Below are 14832 nucleotides of genomic sequence, written 5' to 3'. Positions count from 1 at the left end.
CAGTGAAATAGTGTGGTGAAGTTTCCTTCTGCCTCAGAAGCATTAGTAAAATTGATTTTAATTTGTGCCATTTTGAGTCAGGAAGGAGAAAGGAAAACATAATTGGTTGAGAGCCCTCGGGTTAGAATATACTGATGTTCTTTCCGTGCGGAATAGTATGACTAAGGGCGAGAGTGCGTGAGTAGATCATTTCAGGTTCAGGTCTAATTCAGCAACACGTTTTATGCTGTGGCGCAGTTATAAATTTTCAAATATCGTTGTAAAATAGTGTGGTTAAGTTGCTTCTTCTTCAGAAACATTAGTAAAAGTGTTAAAATTTATGCCATTTCAGTCTTGGGCGGTATTTTGGTTGATGAATGTTGTGTATAGCGGGAAGGAAGGAATCAACACCAGGTTGGCATGGGGTAGCTAGACAGGGGCCAAGTACTATGCCCTCAGATTTTTCGTGTTCAACAAAATATAAATAAAAAGGAAATATTGTGATCAAGTTTTTATGAGGTTGCGCAGCCGGCTAGTTATCGCGTTGAATTCTAGGGTAGGCTGTCCTATTGTATTTAGAGTATGTATCATAACCTAGTGATGCATACGATATCATAAGCTTTCAAAGCATGGCAATGTGTGTCAAGGAATCTGGGACAGTTTTTTGGATCATTTTTCTAAAATGATCAATTTAATGTACATAATTATACATATATTACATTAATAAATTCTATTTAGTCTTTCCAATCTTCGTGGGTATTTGCCTACTAGAAGATTTGGCGTTGGTTTATGCTGATGCCCACCATGTAATCTAAATATGAATATAATATGAAAATGAGAAAGGGTCAGCCATTTAATTTCTTTTGATATATGTAAGTCCGCGGCTTTTATATTGTCATCGTTAGATGCAGTCTTTATATTCTATCCATTGTTAAATGGAGTCTTTATATTTTCTCTATCGTTAGATAGTGCATTCCCTGTTAAGGGAACTTTTGGTTTATACAGTCTAAACGCAGGACAACCGATTGTTATTGTTCTGCAAGGCTCACTCAGTCATTTAATAAGGCAATACAAACGATCGAATTTGGTATTCAAATGAACAAAATTTTGAGTTACACCTTTTCAGTGTAAAATTTTTTTCTCGGCCAAATGAAAAGCAATAATTTTCATTTTTTCAGTAAATGTCAGGAAAAACTGTAATGCTTGATACTGTATTTTTTTTCAAATCTTAGTGTTAAACTTAGTCGTGAAATTCAGTCATTTAGTGTAAGATTTTCGATTTTGATAGGCTTCAACTCTGCCCGCGAGCCTTTTTTTTTTGGATCAACCTTTTAGCTTTTCAAAGTAATATAGTTCGCTAAAGAAGGATTTTTCCCAACTTTCTAACGCACATCACCGTGAGCGATATATCATAGTTTTGTCAGAATTTCCGTTTTGATTCCATAATTTTTGACTACCAGCTGACAAATTTTCAAATCCACGCGTGAAATACTAGCATTGTGGATCGATATCTCTGGGTGCCCGGCCTGGATACAGTGTTGCCAGAACTTCAATATAGCAAAGAAATTACCTAGTGTTTCAATTGTCATGAAGGTGACTGGGTATAGTGCCTTTTGTTTGTGATTGCTGGCCACCGAAAGTCATAATGAAGCAGCCAAAACAATACAAGGTTAAACATGGAAGTTTATAACAACCTATTATAATGACCTAAAGGAAAAATCATTTATGGCAACAATGAGCCTTGCATTGTAAGTCATGGTTCAAATGTGTTGAGTACCCACCCCACCCCCATAGGCCTACATAATATTACATACCGGTACCTTATAATATTTATATAGCACGGCTATAGCTATACATTTAGAAAGTAGGTCCTATAGCGCTAAATTATGACAAATAGGCCTACACAAACCCGAACGCAAGTCTGAAGGGTGTAATGAGAATGCCAACCCGCGATGGGGGGGTCATTCAAAATTCACCTGGAGATAGGAGGGACATAAAATTAAAATCCCCTCTAATAACACGCGAATTTTGCTAGGTTTGGATTTTCCCATGGACCTCATCCTAGGTAAATAAACAAACAAACAAATAAACAAACAGACAAAATGGTTTTCATAATCATGGAATCCATAGCCCCTATAAATTGAAATTGCAGGCTATCACGGGAGCAAATTTCCAAAATTCACCTCATTTACCAGAATTGGGGATTTGGGCTACCAAATCGCTGGTCAGGCAATCCTGGTTTTCAATGGAAAAGGGACCTGGTTGACAACAATTGAAATATCGATTATTTCTGCTGGTTGCTCTCGAAATAGAGTACTGAGTTTGACATTTCGGAGCATGAAGGGAAAAAGGGTAAAATAAAAACGGAAATTCTGACAAAACTATAATATATAGACCCACACGATGTGCTTTACAGAGGTGGGAAATATCTTTCTTTAGCAAACTATATTAGTTTGAGACGCTAAAAATGAATTCTGTAAAAAGCTCACGGGCGAACTAAAGGCCTATAAAAATCAAAAATATCACACTAAAAGACACAATTTGATGCTTAATTTTAACACCAGGATTTAAAAAAAATGTTCATCCAAGCACTATGTTTTATTTGACATTACTGAAGAAAAAAAAATTTTGCTTTATATTTGACCGAGAAAATAAATTTCATAGCAAAAAGGTGTATCTCGGAATTGTGCTGATTTTAACATGTATCGATCGACTTTTAGTGCGACTAAGCAGAACAAAAGAACGGTTGTCCTGCGTTTAGACTGTATATGCGCAACTGGCTTTCGAATTGTTTGGGAGGCTCGGTCGGGTAATTACTCCGAGCGAAAAAGTTGACCATAAATCAATAAATATTAGTTGGCTGATTCCAATGAATTTTCTCAAAGCATTGCATGAATAAATTATGCGTTCTTTCTGAATGTCTGATAAGATGTCCAAAAATTGGTGTGAGGCATTTCTTTATTTCAGTGTCTAGGGATAATGTTATTTAAGTATTGACATAATATTTGGCAAAAATGTTTGCAAAAATAGTTTACAATAACATTTTTTGAAAACATTTCAAAATATTGTTGTAGTGTGTTTTCATACAAAACGTTTTAAAACGTTATCATGACCTTTATATAACCCGACATTTTAATGTTATTAAAACGTTTTTACCTAAACCAAAAGCCAAAATATAACTTATTTAAAACGTTTTTAAAACGTTTTTGTGTTTGCTGGGATCACAGCATCACCATCTGCTGAAGACGCTAGTCGAACTAGTGAAAACGTTCCAGGTGAGCGAAAAATAGTGTAGTGTTGAAGTTAAACTCTTTAATCATTGTCCTAAATTGTTGGTCTTTCCATGATAAATTAGAAAAATAATACTTTGCACTATGTAGGAGGTTTCTTTACGTCAGTAACACAATAAGTACTGTACCTCTGCCAAATACAGCAAATTAAACATGATTTGCACGATTGTTACGGGAATTTATTGGACTAAAATATAGACAAAATTGAATACAAGTCCACATGAAGAAAACCATTTTCAAAATGTTACAAAAAAATCGAACATTTTCTTTCATGATTTTTTTCCAACCGATATATATTTTCAAGTAAATGATAAAAACCGAGTTAATTGGACGTACAATAGTTTATAACACTCACTCAGTAAGTATAGAACTGTTACAGTTAGTTTCATTGCTGACTAAATAGACAATTCATAATCTTGCATCAATTCTAATGAAAAAAACAATAGCAAAGTTTTTGTTATCGAAACTAGTTTGTTACAATAAGGTCCATGAATAAAACTAACCTCTTCAAGTGCATTCACATTGGCCTTGTACTTCAGCAGAATCTCACATGTACCAATGTGATCATTGCTAGCAGCAATGTGGAGAGCAGTCCATCCATCCTGATGATAGGAGAGATGAAAACCGTTACATTTAGTAATTAGTTTATGGCCATTACTGAAGACGATTCATAATCTTGCATGTCAATTCGTCGAGTCTGAGATGCCTTGTTTTTGTTAGAGATAGCACATAATTATAACACAACCTAATTTTACTACAAGGCATTCAGGTATAATAAAGACATTTGTTGCCAAACTTACATGATATTTAAAATTAGGGTTTGCACCAGCGATTAATATCTGTTCACATTCCTCCGTAAGGTCTGCTGTTGCTGCTTCTAGTAACTCCATTATTAACGATTTGCATTGGTGTTAAGTGCATAGTTCCCTCCTTGTCATGACTTTATACAGGCAAAATGCACGCTCTGTTGTTGAATCGTTAACTCTCCTAACGGGTTCTGCTGACGGACAATTGCTCATGAATATTCAAAACATCAAAATCCGTTAAAAAACGTTATTTTTCTGATGATTGAAATAATAATAAAAAGAAAAACAACGGCGGCCATTACAGTGCAATAAACTTAACATGAACACAGCTGTTTCCTTATTACACAATGTAATAAGGAAATAAACTCTCTGAATGTTGGTTAATTGAAAGTAGCTGAACCGGTAAGATGACCTCTGTATAACTTAACAAATTGATTACAACAATGGATAGGTAAACAAAGCTATGTATGGCTTGTAGTATTTCACCTTTGACTAGATCAAACGAAGAAGAGAGAATCAATTTCAAATTTGTAAGTCAACGTTATAACGCCATAAAACATAAATGAATTTTGAAATACGAGATAACATAAAAAAACCCATGTGTAATATAATAACGTAGCTGAAAGTATATAGAAGTTGCAGCCAGGGAGAAGTACTCTCTGATTATTGATAGATCATCCAAAGCCAAGAAAGAGTACTTTCTGATTATTGGTTGGTATCCAAGGCCAGGAAATAGTACTTTCTGATTATTGGTTGGTCATCCAAAGTCAGGAAAGAGTACTTTCTGATTATTGGTTGGTCATCCAAGGCCAGCAAAGAGTACTTTCTGATTATTGGGTGTCATCCAAAGTCAGGAAGGAGTACTTTCTGATTATTGGTTGGTCATCCAAAGTCAGGAAAGAGTACTTTCTGATTATTGGTTGGTCATCCAAAGTCAGGAAAGAGTACTTTCTGATTATTGGTTGGTTACTAAAGACCAGGAAAGAGTACTTTCTGATTATTGGGTGTCATCCAAAGCCAGGAAAGAGTACTTTCTGATTATTGGTTGGTCATCCAAAGTCAGGAAAGAGTACTTTCTGATTATTGGTTGGTTACTAAAGACCAGGAAAGAGTACTTTCTGATTATTGGGTGTCATCCAAAGACAAGAAAGAGTACTTTCTGATTATTGGTTGGTCATCCAAGGCCAGGAAAGAGTGCTTTCTGATTATTGGGTGTCATCCAGTGCCAGGGAAGAGTACTTTCTGATTATTGGTTGGTCATCCAAAGTCAGGAAAGAGTACCTTCTGATTATTGGTTGGTTACTAAAGACCAGGAAAGAGTACTTTCTGATTATTGGATTTTGGTTGGTCATCCAAAGTATAGTTGAGCTTTCTTATTTTGGTGTACTTGAAGAACTTGATATTTAAAACCATTGGACCAAATTTCATTAACAGTCTTGACCAAAATCACTTTATACGCCACTATGTGTTGTGACCAACGAATTTGTCCATTTTACAATATCTAAAAGACATTCAAGTTTTATTTAACATATGAAGGAAAGTCTTATTATTACTATGATCTATTTTGTTTGCCAGAAATCATGAAAAAGCAACAGTAAGATGTGAAAATTTGACTTCATTCATACGTGCGGTTCTTATTTATACAGATTTATACACAGCTCTGTATGGTTTGCCCACTATGCTTATATGCATTAAAACTCATTTAATTATATTAAGTGCTTCCATGTATCTGCATAGTAAAATAAATGTCCATTGAAATCAGTTTAATGCGTGTGAGATCGGCCGTATAAGAAAAGAGATAGCGATTGGCATCTTTGATACAAACGCATGGTGGACGTTGTTGATATTGTCAGTTTTTTGCAATTCATGCAACGTGACTAATTTTGGTTAAGTGTAGACGTTTGTCAAAGACCTCGCGATCCTAGGGCACCTCCAGTAGAATAACATAGATGGCGCTCCCACTACGGTGCTCCAGGCAAAGCCTTGTTAAAAGGCTAGGTTGAGTAAGTATACACACGTACGTTATGACCATACCTACGAACACGCGTATGGAACATCGCAACTTATCTACTGTGTTAACTGAACGACGCTGTAAAATATAGGCCTAATGGTGGCATATAAGCCATATTATAACATATGCTGAGGAGCACGCCCTCCATATGAAAGCTCTGAAAGTGTGTGGTTATCCTGATTGGACATTTAAATAGGTTGAAGACCAGATGCAGGCAGTCAAACCTAAGAAATCCACCAAGAGCACAGAAGAACAGACAAAGAACAAAGGAATGGTGGTCTTGCCATATGTCAAACGTGTCAGTGAAAGAGTGTCGGGAGTCATAAAATCCTACAACATCTCTACTGCTATGAGGCTACACAGGACCCTTGGGAAACAACTGGTGTACCCAAAGGATAAACGCGATCCGCTACAACTCAAGCCATTTACAACATTCCTTGCTTAAATTGTGATCTCTCATATGCGGGAGAGACGGGGAGGAAATTTGGGACGCGACTGGATGAGCACCGCGCGGAAGCAGAAAAGGAACTTAAAAAACAGTCACCAGAGCAAGCAGGAAAGAATCACTCACAACCATACATAAATCGGCCATCACAGATCATGTTGCCACGTCATTGGTTGGGGGAGGCAGAGGTCATAGGCACCGAGCAAGACAGATATAAACGTTGGGTCAAGGAGGCTATAGAAATCAGGAAGAGAAGGGGCGCCACCATGAACAGAGATGAAAGTCAAAATCAACTTTCTCACATTTTTGATGAACTACCACTCACTGTGAAAAATCCATCAAAACATCCAACAGGGAAAAAAATCAACTGACAACACCAAGTCAATCACCAAGAAATCAATAGGTGACTGGATAACCAGTTCACAATAGCAGTCTTCATTCAGTGTTGATACAGATAACAGAGTTGGTTATCGAAACGTACACAGTAAGTGCAATTTATTTGATCAGAAATAAGAACCCTTTGATTGACATTATTTTACCGATCCTGATGAATTTGTTCAACTCCGCCCTCCATATTTTTCAAAATTCTGTTTTTTACACGATTATATTGTACTTAATTACACCAACATACCCTGCAAAAATCAAGACCCTAGGAGATGTAGTTTTGTCAAAATCTGAGATTTTGAATAAATCGCAGGAACCGTAGTTTTATAATTACGATGGAAATATTAGTCGAACACATATACGCGATGTTCATAACACAGTACCTACATGGTGTGCGGGACGATTTTCTACACAACAAAGGATCGCACCATAACACGAACGAAGGAGTGATATGCGTATTGGCGACATCGGCGCTGGTAGTAAATTCCAATTTTCTTTGCTTTGCCTTAGTTGTTTGGCTCAAAATTGAAAAGAGGTATATCTGACAGTAAAAGCGAACATTTTATGGCAGAGAAATACTAATCTATTTTATATGAAAATGTTATGATATAGCTTTAACTGACCACGGAACGGCACTGTTGCAATGTTATCTGGGTAGTCATTTATCATGTTTATATGCGAGAGTATCACATAATCCTTATTGTGTTATTTTGTTAGTTGTATATTTGTACCATTCATTTGGCTGCCATTTTGGTAGTAATGACGAACGATCATCATTTTTGTCATTTAAAATCAACATTTTTTTGCTATTACGTCACAATGAGTGACGATATGCGTATTATTTATGTTAAAACTTTTTCTGCCAACATATTCAGCTTTCCATTCATTGATTTATGTTGTAAGTATAAAAGATGTTCGTCATTTCCGAACGACTTTCCCCAACATTACACAAATTGCAAACAATATTATTTTTATGTGCATTATTTTAATGATAAGTTACACATTATACAAGATAGTATGGTGCTTTTTATCAGATTCGTCAAAGTACATTATCATTTATACACAATTACACACACCATAAATAAAGGCCAACGCTCCTCATTTATGCACTAGTCTGTAATGTTTAAAATTCCTAACTTATATAAATGTGTTTGCCTTACTTTTTAAACTTTATTTGAATACCTCGACTCAACTCCAAAATCATTTTATTTCTCTCGGAGCCTTCCCTCCCGAAACTCCAACACCAAACTTCTTTGCTCTCACAACATGACCAAAAAATAAGTACAGCTCTACAATGCACGCGTTATTAACTCCTACATTGGAGTTGAAACCTACCCTTCCTAAAATCAATTAAAACTAGATAAGCATAATCACCAAACATTGTTATATTTTGTAGTTATTTCACAAGGCACTTCTCGATCTCAAACCATGGTCTCGCCTGCTTTTGGGATACTCTGGAACATTCTATGTGTATCTCTAGCTGGACATTGAGGCTAGAACCTACACGGCTTGTACGATTCGTAAAAGTATAGTTTTAAATAGATTCATGATCAACTGAGGAATGGACGTTGCATCATACTTTCTTGAACATTTTGAAAGTTGACGGATATTTCTAAACACATGAAGCGTGCTGTGTTAAAAAACATCAGACCGAAGTGTGCAAGGTTTATCAAATGATTCTATTGTCATGAAGTCTGCACGGAGACTCGTTTTGCAGAAGCAAATTGTTACGAGCCGCAATGAATCAAGGCCGAAATCCCCTTTTACCCAATTCACACGAATGCACAACACTAACTGTTTGATTAATTTAACAAAATCTAAGTCTTTAATTGAAAGTAAAATATGTTTTATACGTGACAACAAAATGCACATAAAAAATTATCAACATTATCACTCTTTTAACTAATTACTTCTAAGCGGCAGTCTTCTTCTTGGTTATCATAGAGTTCTATTGCAATGTTCTGGACGTCTGATGTATTTATCCTTATTCACTTGTCCAGCGAAGTCCACTCTACACTTGCATTTATAATCCTTTGCGTATAAAATCCTCGCACAGAAATGGTGCTGCTTTCACCAAATACTCCTTGCACAGATGACTATCTCCAAAAATGATGCTTCTTTCACCAATCACTCTCTTTCTCCAAGAAACAGGCTTCTTTCTGCACTGCTCCACTTTATTGACAGATTGTTTTATAAACCAGACTCCAGCAAGTCTCTCAAAATCTCCTTCGTTGCTGTATAAAATAGCACATCATTGGCTATACAAACTGGTTCAAATGTACCTTTTTTGAAGCACGACGACCAACACATCGAAAGCTTACAAACTCTTTTCATATTCTGTCAAGAGCAAACTAAATTGTTTTCACCTTTTATACTCACAATCTGTTACATGTAATAGACATTCTGTTACATTCAGCTTATTTTTAGAAATGGGAATTGAATTTCCAATTAATTAACATTAGGCAATGCACTCAAATGAGCAATCTGGGAATTCCCAGATTTAATTTATAAACATTAACCTTTCTCATTACATCACTTCCTGGGGTTTTCCCAACATGACGTCATATTCACTTTACATTATAGGGGATTCCCCTAATGGTGCAATACACTGAACATTGTAGAGAGCAGGGGGTTTCCCAACAATCCATATCAATTAGATATGATTCAATTTGTTTTGATCAACTTGATGAATGAGAAGGGATTCTCCACACATGTCCTCACTCATGAAATAACATTTGTAAACAGAGATAAATAATCAAATTAAATTACTCAGGGCACATACAATAGATAATCATAAAATAGAAAGATACAATAGGGGTGTGTGATTAGCGAGACTGAGCAACGTACTTTTCTCTCTAATAATAAATTATAATTATGAAAAGATACTTTAAAATTATACAAGGAACAGCTTTTTACAATAATTTTACATACTCTTTTTAAACTTGAGAAGCTGCCTGCCGTTTAAGGTAAATATAGTCTTTCCACGTCTGCATTTTAAAAGTTTATGAGCAACGACAGTGATGGCGACTTAAAGGAGTATTTCGTGATCCTAGCATCCTCTATTTATGTCATTTTTCATTAGATATCTACGAAAAAAATCTATTCCCAAAATTTCAGTTGATTCCGATTTTGCGTTCGCGAGTTATGCATGATTATGTGTATTACACTGCTCCATAGACAATGCGTTGTAATTTCGTTCTGGTGCACCAGAACGAAATTCATATTTCACGATATCTTTGCTAAACGAATTAATCTGCAAGAAATATTTTGTACATAAACTTATGTAGCCAGAGGTTTCCAGTGATATAAAAATCTCAACTTTTTTTTGAGAAAAGTGGGGGGATAAGGCTGTGGATCACGAAATGCCCTTTTAAGATACAATCGATGACTTCGTTGCACCACCTGTACTAACAGTACCCTCGGCAGATTTTTTGCTACGAAAGTCTGATATCAAATATGAAACGGTGTACATATACGGATTAATAGATGAATTGACAGGGAGGATAAATACTACAGACCATGTGTACATCTGTAACGGTATAACTACCATACCTGTTTGGGACAAAATACCCATTATGATGATGGGCACCCAGCATATAAAATCAGTACCAACTATCGCAGCCATACGAAGTGCCATTTTTAAATCCTCATCAACGGCGGTTGTACGACTCGCCTTTTTCTTTGCTAATTGCACATTGATAAAGATGGCAATATAACAAACCAATATGATGGCAAAACATATAAGGTTGACGCCTAGGAATAACGCGATGGAAAAATACCAGGCTGGTTTGGACTCTTCAGGTACGGGTAGATTGAAAGATCGATCTGAAAGTGGGTTATCAACGTCTGTTGTTTGGATTTTAAAACTTGCTGGACGAGTTATTAATGGTAGACCTACACAAACATCGGATAAGTCATAGAAATCTGAATTAGGGCCAGCTAGTACCGTGGGTATGACAGAAATCGTCAGTGTTATCACCCAAAGGATTGACACGATAATCCTGGTTGATTTTAATCTCAAATGTAGTGGGCTAAAAGGGAATACAAGACAGAGGAATCTATCCACGCTAATTAAGGTGATTAAGAACACAGAAGCTTCGCTAGACATGAGACAAATAAAACTAGCTAATTTGCATATAGGACCTGATCGCCATTGGTCTGAAAATACAAAATAATCATCTCCGTAATACAAATCTGCACAAGCTAATATCAGCATGTAAATGCCCATGAGTGAATCTGATATAGCAAGGTTACCAATCAAGAAAGATTGTTTGGCCATATTGGAACTTTTCGTTTTTTCTGTAAATCTCCAAATAACTACATAGGCATTGCCAACTACTGCACTGATACCAAGTACCCACATAGAGACTCTTAAGATATAGTTTTGCATAAGACTACCACACATAAATAGAGGTGGCTGAGGTTCTACTGTGATACAGTCGTCCAGGTTCTGAAAATGACAGCATAGTCGGTGATCATCTACGTACCTAAAAAGAGAAAAAACCGAAAGCTGGCGTAATTGTCTTAACCTTTAGGCCCTATATTGTAAGGCAGTAACAACGTTTTAAATAAAGTTGCACAGGGGACAAACATTATTTTTCACGTTTGTGTGTAATCGCGGATATGTTTTTGACTGACTACTGGTTATTTCAACACATTGTCTAGATCGCTTGGTGCGTTGATTTACTGAGATAATCAGATTTGGGGTTACTCCCACCCATGTTTCTGCGCATGTTATTCATAATGAATACAAATACACTAATTAATCAAGTTCCGCTTCTATAAATATGCTGAGCATCAAACATGTGGAATCAGTGTCCATCTTTATACCGTTAGAACAAAATTGGTTCATGGAAATTAGGTAAGATCATGTTAAAAATATATATATAATAATTGATTACTACAGAACATAATATCAATGGCTATTTAAGCTTATTTTGTCCCAAACTGACAAACTAAAATCTACAACCGGAATTTTGGTCAAATTATGCGTTTTGCAAAAAAGGGATATCAATTCTTTTAAGGTTGGGTCCAAGATCGTCAAGGGATTGACTTGAAACGTACAGTGTTTGAAGACTCTGTATTCCATCCAGTCCCCCAGATTTGACGTCAATATGATCATTATCAGATAATTGTGTCACTATCACTCTATAAAGTCAGACAAAAATAAGTATGGTAAATAATCAGTATTAATAGTATGATGGAAAGCGTCACAGAAAAACATTTTGTTTTTAATTTTTAACGGGCCGTTTACTCATTTTGTTCACTGCAGCGAAAAATATACCATGCAAAATGTTATCACTTTTTGAGTTTGAAGTTTAGAGTGCATGTAACTACATTTTGTGTCAAACCACTGAAAATAATGTTCTGTATTCATTTAATTGCCAGAAACTGGACACGAGGCAGATTTAGAGACTTGCAATACAATTATTATGAATTATAGAAAGTGGTAGTCAATAGAAGTTGAATAATATGTCTTCATAGGTTAAGTAAAGACATGATGGAAGTATAAGAGTTTGAAAGTGCAATCAGTTGGTGGAATTTATAGATGGTTGAACCAGGGACCTCTGATTTCAGTGGGAAGTGCCTGTATTGCCCGTCAATGTAGAAAAGGCGGGAGAAACGGTAGATAAATTCATTAAATGGGATGTGATATCTGTCGTTTAATTAGCATTTGGTTGGATCTTATACTTCTCTTTATTGTTTTTGACATTGTGTTATTATTTTATGATTGAATGGTAATAAAATATAATTTCGACGTAGAAGTTCGATTTATCGCAAAAATACTAACTTTGGGGCGTTGAATGATCTGTTTATAATAATATGATACCTACAGCGATTTAAGGCGAATAAGACCACTGAATGCGTCTTTCATAATGTGCTGAATAGGTACGGCCCACATGAACCTGAGAAGACATGATATAGAAAAAGGGGGTGGGGGAACATGAGATTATATACTATAGCAATATTTATTATATCGAATATGTTTCAAAGCAAATGAAACATTAAAATAAAAACTGCAGTACAAATCACAGTTGAATCCCTCGGAAGAACGATACTTGGTCAGAATGAAGTACCCTCCGCAAATAACTCGCCGATACATACAGATGATACAGTTATACAAACAGGTAGCGTGGTAGTGTAAAGCCTAATCTGTTTCATATCTCACGAATATTGGTAAAGTATCATACTTTGGAACAAAGGACCTTACTGACCATCTGCAGAAAGTTATTTTATTCTAGCAAGTATTAATACTGTGAATTGTAATTGTAACTTGTGTGCTGAATTTAGGCCGAATCGATATTAGGAACGATTATTCTCTTACTCCGATAGAGAAGTTAAAACGCTACATTGGGAATATAACAATCGCAGCTCTTTGTTTACATGATTAAATAATGCAGACAGAAAACAAGGAGCTCTAAACATGATAACTGAAAGTAACATGATACAATATGACACTTACAGTCCTTCAAGAGAGACAGCCTCTGCGAATATGAAGCTATCAATCGCGGATAATCGGTTACTGGAAAGATCGCTGGAAATAAAGGCATATATAATCAGCTTTAATCATTTATCATACATGTACGTCAACGAATCGAATTACAGAGAGGAAGCGAAGCAATGTATACCAACATCAATATAGTCGCTAGAATATTGTAATAATAATTGTGAATGCAATAATCATGCATACGGTTATTTAATATATACACATTGGCCATAATTATTGCAACATCGCTGAAAAAAACCCCGAATTCTGCAAATTACGTTGCATATTCATCCAATACCGTGTGGATTTTACATTACGTAATAGATGATAATGTTAAAAATAAGTAAGCAGACACTAATTTAAGGGATCTAAAATGAGCGTTTATTGCGTTTCGACAGTATTTTTTGTGGGACATGAGAGCACCTCAGACCTATCGAATTGCATTCTGAATACCAAGCATGTCTTTCTGATATAAAATAATTTTCATTTTTTGAAAATCACAATATAAGACAAATTTTTATGACAAATTATAAAAATTTGATATTTTTCAAATTTTGATATATAACAGTCCTCGAAGTAAATTATATAAATCTAATGACATATTCTTAAAGTGTATGTAGCAGGGAGGAAAAGCCGACGGTCAATTGAAAATGTTCACCTTTCATATTGAAGATATGGATTTTTTCCCAAAAGACCTAATTTTTTTTGGTGTTTTGGGAAAAAAATCCATATCTTCAATACGAAAGGTCAAAATTTTCAATTGATCGTCGGCTTTTCATCCCACCTACATACACTTTAAGTATAAATCATCAGATTTATAAAGTTTACTTCAAGTACTGTTAAATATCAAAAATATCAATTTTAATGATTTGCCATAAAATGTGTATTGATTTGCGAATTTCAAAAAATCAAAATTATTTGATATCAGAATGACATTCTTCGTATTCAGAATGCAATTCGATATGTCTGATGTGCTCTAATGTCCCACAATAAATACTGTACAAACGTTCATACCCCAGCCCTTAATCATTTGATCACCTTTCTAAAAATATCTGGATATTTTGTGGAATTAAGTTCTCCTCTCTGCTTTGAACGGATTTTCATTAGTCCGCCATTGTAACCACTGGGATACGCGCATGATGTCACTACAGGTCACACCTTCCACCCCATTGATTAGTATTATCTTACTTATTTCATGCAAAGAGCATTGCCAGTACTTACGTGGATGAATGTATACACAACTTACAGTTTGCCGCAATTCTTTAGTTTCAGCAATGTTGCAATGTAATACTTTTGGCCAATGGCCAGTGTGTGTATATATTTGCTACACATTTCACTTACAGCAAGGTTAGTTGACTAAGACCCGTGAATGCTTTCGGCTCAATTGCAGAGATGTTGTTGTTCGCAAGAGATCTAAAAGAACAAGCAAA

The 14832-nt window shown here is 35.5% G+C and overlaps 2 protein-coding genes across 2 annotated transcripts in view; both read right to left on the bottom strand.

Annotated features, from left to right (window-relative positions):
* The window catches only part of LOC140159616 (uncharacterized), a 17745-nt gene extending 13386 nt beyond the window's left edge, over positions 1 to 4359 (bottom strand). The window contains exons 1-2 of the mRNA XM_072183109.1: positions 4070 to 4359; positions 3773 to 3871 (exon numbers count right to left, since the gene is read on the bottom strand). Coding sequence (XP_072039210.1) covers positions 3773 to 3871; positions 4070 to 4159 — 189 coding nt within the window. The 5' untranslated portion in view covers positions 4160 to 4359. The remainder of the gene's footprint in view (positions 1 to 3772; positions 3872 to 4069) is intronic.
* A 5926-nt stretch (positions 4360 to 10285) lies between these two features.
* LOC140159615 (G-protein coupled receptor GRL101-like) lies at positions 10286 to 14832 on the bottom strand. The gene is made up of 5 exons (XM_072183108.1): positions 14744 to 14832; positions 13379 to 13450; positions 12750 to 12821; positions 11980 to 12063; positions 10286 to 11402 (listed from the first exon to the last, which is right to left on the bottom strand). The coding sequence occupies exons 3-5, from the start codon at positions 12815 to 12817 to the stop codon at positions 10286 to 10288; spliced, it is 1269 nt and encodes a 422-aa protein (XP_072039209.1). The 5' UTR covers positions 12818 to 12821; positions 13379 to 13450; positions 14744 to 14832.

This window comes from Amphiura filiformis, chromosome 8 (assembly GCF_039555335.1).
Source record: "Amphiura filiformis chromosome 8, Afil_fr2py, whole genome shotgun sequence".
Classification (NCBI taxonomy): Eukaryota; Metazoa; Echinodermata; class Ophiuroidea; order Amphilepidida; family Amphiuridae; genus Amphiura; species Amphiura filiformis.
The sequence above is the reverse complement of the archived record's forward strand: the minus strand, read 5'-3'. Positions and strand labels throughout refer to the sequence as shown.

Bases quoted from the DNA above. Each gene is read 5' to 3' on its own strand.
- LOC140159615 (XM_072183108.1), bottom strand. From the start codon at position 12,817: ATGTGGGCCGTACCTATTCAGCACATTATGAAAGACGCATTCAGTGGT. The intron at 12,064-12,749 runs GTAGGTATCATA...CTGACTTTATAG, and splicing joins CTTATTCGCCTTAAATCGCT to AGTGATAGTGACACAATTAT. The intron at 11,403-11,979 runs GTACGTTTCAAG...TTCTCTTTTTAG, and splicing joins ATACAGAGTCTTCAAACACT to GTACGTAGATGATCACCGAC.